Source organism: Neovison vison, chromosome 7, assembly GCF_020171115.1.
Source record: "Neovison vison isolate M4711 chromosome 7, ASM_NN_V1, whole genome shotgun sequence".
Lineage (NCBI taxonomy): Eukaryota > Metazoa > Chordata > Mammalia > Carnivora > Mustelidae > Neogale > Neogale vison.
The window spans coordinates 192,294,780-192,301,186 of NC_058097.1; the positions used below are offsets into that span (position 1 = coordinate 192,294,780).

General features: G+C 36.9%; 1 protein-coding gene across 1 annotated transcript; it reads left to right on the forward strand.

Moving 5' to 3' along the window:
- The first annotated feature begins 2,775 nt into the window (after positions 1 to 2,775).
- On the forward strand, positions 2,776 to 3,705 carry LOC122913629 (olfactory receptor 4P4-like). Its single transcript, XM_044260283.1, has one exon. The coding sequence runs from the start codon at positions 2,776 to 2,778 to the stop codon at positions 3,703 to 3,705; it is 930 nt and encodes a 309-aa protein (XP_044116218.1).
- The last annotated feature ends 2,702 nt before the right edge of the window (positions 3,706 to 6,407 follow it).

Here is a 6,407-nt window from a genome sequence, read left to right on the forward strand (position 1 = left end):
GTGTGTGTGTGTGACAGAGAGAGAGAGAGAAAGAGAGGAAGAGATGGAGAGAAGAGAGATGGGATTTTTATTTAATGCATTAAATAATGACCACAAGGAAAATGATTTCAATATGAACAGAGGATATTTATGCAGAAGGCAACAATCCCAATGAATTCTATGGTCACAGCTTTGTAGAATTTTTTTTTTTCCCCTGTATGGGCTTGTGTTTTCCCAACTAATGTTCAGTCACTGTAAACTGAGCAATACTGGATCAAATATTGAGAGATGTTGAATCTTAACCAAGATTTGAACTTGTTACAGTTCTGTTCTATAATTTTATGAAAAGTTGCCTGTAAGTTCATATATATCATTTAACTGATCATATTCTGCCACATAAACAAGGACTAAGTTTCAATAGTGTCCGTTTATACATAAATAAATATATTGCTAAGCTTTGTTTTATTAACCCAGAACAAACTTATACTTATATCACTTTTTTTCTTTGCATTCAATGTATGTCTAATATGAGTTCTCCAACCATCCCTTAGTGGAAGAATATAAAATCCACAGGAAAAGCCAACAAACTGATGGAAGTACTGATAACTATCTTCTTATAGAACAACCTGTTCCTTTCCATTTTGGGGAGCACTCTTCTTCAGACTTAATCATATCAGAATCATAAGTGTCTATATTTTATATCCCTAAATGAACTTTATTTTGCCCTTGAAACAGGACAGACAGATCCAGGATGATTGGTTCCAATACCCACTGAAGAAAGAGGATCAGGGAGAATGAATTGCTCCATACTAACAAGAGAAAGATAACAAACATAGGAGCTTGGACGCTCAATTTCATGATCATTAGACTAGAAATCTGTCCATTACATCATACTGTTCCTTCAGTGGCACCATGAAAATAATTCATTGACATTAAGACTTTTAGGCAAATTATGTCCGCTGTGGCAGACATTTGGTTACAGGTAAAAGGGGATGGCTCAACATAATCACTCTCTGCTCTGAGGTCTACTGCATCTAAGTGGCTATGCTGCTTAACTGCATGGTTAAACATGCAGCACATTCTTTAATCACCTTGGGTTCTGCAATATGTCAATAGAAGATAACTAGCTCTCCACAGTGCTTCTAACATTTTAAACAGCAACCTCAAAATGTGTCTTTAAAATGATTAGAAAAAAGGGAAAGCTTGTATATAATAAAAAGCTGCTATAATAGGCTGGACATCTTATAATGAGATATAATGTCCCAGTTCCTTTTTCCCTGCCTCTCCATGTTCTGAATCTTCACCAAACCTGTCAAAAAGAAGACTCACTGAAACTATTGTCAACTAATTATCAGCTAATCTCTGCTAAGATTCAGAGCCTTGATTTTGTCTTTATTTCAAGAATAAATCTTTAGTTCTACTGGATATATGGAAAATTTTGTGTGATTGTGGTGTTATGAATAAATTCGCAAATGTCCATTAACTGAAGAATAGATAAAGAAGATGTAGTATGTATGTACAGTGGAATATTAGTCATTAAAAATAATGAAATCTTGCCATTGGTAACAATGTGGATGGAGCTAGAGTGTATTATGGTAAGTGAAATAAGTCAGCCAGAAAAAGACAAATACCATATGATCTCACTCCTTTGTGGAATTTAACAAAACAGATGAACATAGGAGAAGGGAAAAAAGAGAGAAAAGGAAGCAAGCCATAAGAGAATTTTTCCTACTGAGAACAAAATGAGAGTTGATGGAGGGAAGCTGGAGGGAGATGGGCTCGATGGATGGGTAATTGGTATTAAGGAGCACACTAGTGATGAGCACTCATGTTGTATGATAAGTAAGGAATCACTAGATTCTGTACCTGAAACCAATTTTATCATATATGTCAATCAACTAGAATTGGTGGATATTATGGAGGGCATGTATTGCATGGAGCACTGGGTGTGGTGCATAAACGATGAATTCTGGAACACTGAAAAGAAATTTAAAAGATTGAAATTAAAAAGGGATATGACAACCACATGCAACAAACACAAATAAATGATATGTAGCATAGAGAAGGGATGGGACTTGTTTAAAGTCATATAGGTAGTTAATGGCAGGTAGAGATGGAGTAAGACCCTATCTTCTAAGATGGTGGAAAACAGCTGCAAGTCCATTGTTCAGTAGGTAATGTGGCATAAATGTTAAGAGAATGGAAAGAGCATCTGATACAGGTGCATATCTTAGGTTGCTACTTAATACCTTAATGATTTGGTGGAATTAACTGAAGCAATCTATCTTTCAGTTTCCCTATATGTAAGGTGAGTATCAGAATACTAACCATTGGGTTGTTATGAATTAAGTGCATGTAAAATGCTTACAATAGTTTCAGACATAAACATGTTTTTATTAAATATAATTTGAAATATAATGATGCCTCTGATCTGAAAAGATTTTTTAAAAGATTTTATTTAGTAGATAGACAGATACACAGCTAGAGAGGGAACACAAGCAGGGGAAGTGGAGGGAGAAGCAGGCTTCCTCCTGAGTGGGGAACTTGACGTGGGGCTCAATCCCAGGACCATGAGGTCATGACCTGAGCTGAAGGCAGATGCTTAATGACTGAGCCACACAGGCACCTTCGATCTGAAAGGATTTAAAAGATTGTAACAAAGTCTCTATAATCTACATTTTTTTAAATATATAAATATTACAAAACTTTAAAAGGCTATTGAAGATGTCATATGTTCTGTATTATTATTTCAGGTAAATTAAGTTTCTTTTGTGTCTCTGGAATCACCTCAACCACATGGAAAATCAGAACAATGTCACAGAATTTGTCTTCATGGGTCTGTGGGGAAATAAGCAACTAGAGCTACTGTTCTTTCTCTTCTTCATGCTTTGTTATTTGGTAATCTTAATGGGAAATTTTCTCATCTTATTTACGATCATCTGCAGCCATCTAATCGAACAACCAATGTACTATTTTCTCTGTCACCTTTCCCTCATGGATCTCTGCTACACCTCCACGGTGGTCCCCAGGCTAATCAGGGACTTGGTCGCAGCAAGAAAAAACATTTCCTATAACAACTGTATGACCCAGCTTTTCACTGTCCACTTGCTAGGGGGTGTGGAGATATTCATCTTGGTATCCATGGCTTTAGACCGCTACATTGCCATTGTCAAGCCCCTGCACTACATGGTCCTCATGAACCGGCGGAGGTGTAACATGTTGGTCTTCATGGCCTGGGGTGGGGGTTTTTGGCACTCTGTTGCTCTACTGCTGGTTGTACTGCATTTACCTTTCTGTGGTCCTAATCAGATCGATCACTACATATGTGATGTGAAGCCTCTCTTAAAACTGGTGTGCAAAGACATTCATGTTGTTAATATCTTAATGATTGCCAACACAGGAATGGTAGTAGTTGCTGTCTTTCTTGTCCTGGTGGCTTCTTACATTCTCATATTATACAATCTTAGGACATACTCTTCTGTAGGGAGACGCAAAGCTCTTTCAACCTGCAGCTCTCATGTAATGGTTGTCATTTTATTCTTTGTGCCTTGTATCTATGTTTATGTTCTACCTGCCGGGAGTGAGAACAATGATAAGGAATTCTCTGTGTTTTATACTGTGATTGCCCCCATGCTGAATCCTCTCATCTATACCCTGAGAAACATGGAGATGAGAATTGCCATGGGGAAGGTGTGGTCTAGAATGGCACATTCAAAATTCCATTAGGGGCATCTGGGTGGCTCACGTGGCTCAGGCCATGATCTCAGGGTCATGGAATCAAGCCCTGCAAAGGACTCTCTACTCAGCAAGGAGCCTGCTTCTCCCCCTGACACTCCCCCTGCTTGTGCTCTCTCTGTCAAATAAATAAATAAAATCTTTTAAAAAATTCAGGTAAAGATGATATTTATTTTATTTCTAATCTTCTGTTCCCAAGGCATTTTTTATTTGAGATGTTGTAGAAAATATATAGGTTTCTTTGGGGAGCTGGACTAAATGACCTCTAAGATTTTAAGAGACAAAGAAGAAAGTTACTGTAGTTCAGATTGCAATCTGCATGCTAAAGTTTCCAACTACTGGCAGATACGGTTGAATGGGTTTGAGGAATGCTAGAAATGTCTTTCTAAAACACATGCCTAATCATAACACAGCATGCTCCAAAAATATAGACGGAACCCTATTTTCTTTGAATAAAAGCCAAACTTCCCTGTTGCTTATCAAAATTGGTCCTGGCCAAATTTGCTAATCTCAGAAGGCATTACATTGGTAGAAACTATCGTGTTACAGTGAAAGGTTGGGTGGGGGGGTCAGGGAGAGCTGGGTGATTGCTGACTCGGGTACATTTTCATCTTTGTGTCTTGGCAATTTACTTTAATTATGTATGCATTCTCATTTTTCAAATATCTACAAAATGCATAATATTGTACTTTATAAAGTTGTAGCAGTACTTTGGCTAAAATATGTGAAGATTTTGGGAGGATATATGGCTACTGGAAACATGTTATATATTTTTCCTCTTTCCTTACCTTTCTTCACTTTTTTCCCCTTTGCGAGGATGCTTTCAACCAACTACACCCAACTCCATATTCTTCAAACATACTCTAAAATCTATTAGCTCCATGACTGTTTCTTCTATCTTTCCTGCTTATAATGCTATTCCCACTCAGTGTTAGAGTTCATGTCTTAAATGTAAGTCACACTCCTGATATTTTCTTTTTCCAAAAGTTTTTGCCAATTCATGGATAGACCAGAAGTATTTCTGATTTTTCTCTGTTCTTTGGTTGTTATGAAACTGCATTTACTCCTTTTAAATTAATCCTTTGCCCCATATTAGTATTTTTTCTTATGTTTTCCTGGCTTGAGTCAACTCTGTCAAAGATGCACTATATTGGGGAACCTGGGTGTCTCAGTGGGTTAAAGCCTCTTCCTTAGGCTCACATCATGACTCCCGGGTCCTGGGATCGAGCCCCACATCGGGTTCTCTGCTCAGTAGGGAGCCTGCTTCCCTTCCTCTCTCTCTCTGCCTGCCTCTCTGTCTACGTGTGATCTCTGTGTGTCAAATAAATAAATAAAATCATTAAAAAAAAAGATGCACTGTATCTTTATTTTTCTTTTATCCATTTTCCAGCAATGAACCCACACAAATTAAGAAATAAACAATTAATGAATTAAAGTTCAATAATCTATCTTCTCTTTTTATTGACTTTATAGTTTGTTCTCACATATCCAGAACTTCCCCTTACGCTAAGAATTATCATGAATTAGTAATAAAATATGTAACGTCAAAAGAATAAAAATTCAATGTACATTTCATGTAGCTATCAGGGAACAAATTAAAAGTGGTAGACTCTCAGCCACCTATTGTGTCTTTTTAATTATTTTCTGCATTTGGAGGTGCTACTAGTTTAATTTTCATTTACCCCTTGTATTTTGAATCACATAATCCAGTCAGCTTTGTGTTTTGGTTTTCATTTGAGTAGACATTTCTCTCTGCCAAAGCACTTGCCTTTTCTCAGCAAAATGTCTGTATTGTTTCCACAGCAGTTTTCTCAATTAAATCACTTCTGCCCCACAGCCAAGAAGAAGTCCAGGTAAAACCATAAGTGAGATAGTGCTTGTCTTTCATGTCAGGAAAGTTTCTTTTGGCATTTCTGATCTTAAAACTTTTTTTTTTTTAAGATTATTTATTTATTTATTTATTTGACAGACAGAGATTACTGCCTCTCTGACTGAGAGGCAGGCAGAGAGAGAGAGGAGGAAGCAGGCTCCCTGCTAGGCAGAGAGCCCAATGTGGGGCTCAATCCCAGAACCCCGGGACCAGGGCCTGAGCCGAAGGCAGAGGCTTTAACCCACTGAGCCACCCAGGCACCCCCACTGATCTTAAAACTTTTAACAAATCTAGCTAATTACTTTTTTTTTTTTTTTCCCTTCATGGGTCTATGAAAACCTATGGAATATCAAGGGAAAACATTCTCCCTATTTCATAGGTAATTAAGTCTGTCTAGTATAGTTTGGTTTGACCTGGTTTAATCTATTAATTTTCCAAAAAAACTATTTGGATTATTTTAAAAGTATAGGACCATAATACTTGTTCCTTGTATGTGTGATAATTTTTGTCTCTATGTATGTGGTATGTGGGATTTTGAGGGTTTTCAGGATGGGTCAAAGGAAATACTCAACCCATCAGAAAGAATGCTATACAACAAAACCAAAATCTTTTCTGATTTGTTTTCTTTTCTTAAGATCTGTAAGATTTATTGGCAAAAAAAAAAAATTAAAAATATTCTATAGTAGGCCCACCAAAAATATATTGAACTTGATTAATTACCATTTGTAAGTTGTTCTCTCTAGAGTTCACTTTCCAGCCTACAGAACAATAACTAATATCTTCAAAAATACCTGAAATCTCAGTTTTGGAATTAAGCTCATAC

What these genes read in the sequence shown, in the direction of transcription:
- LOC122913629 (XM_044260283.1), top strand. Translation starts at nt 2,776, where the DNA reads ATGGAAAATCAGAACAATGTCACAGAATTTGTCTTCATGGGTCTGTGG.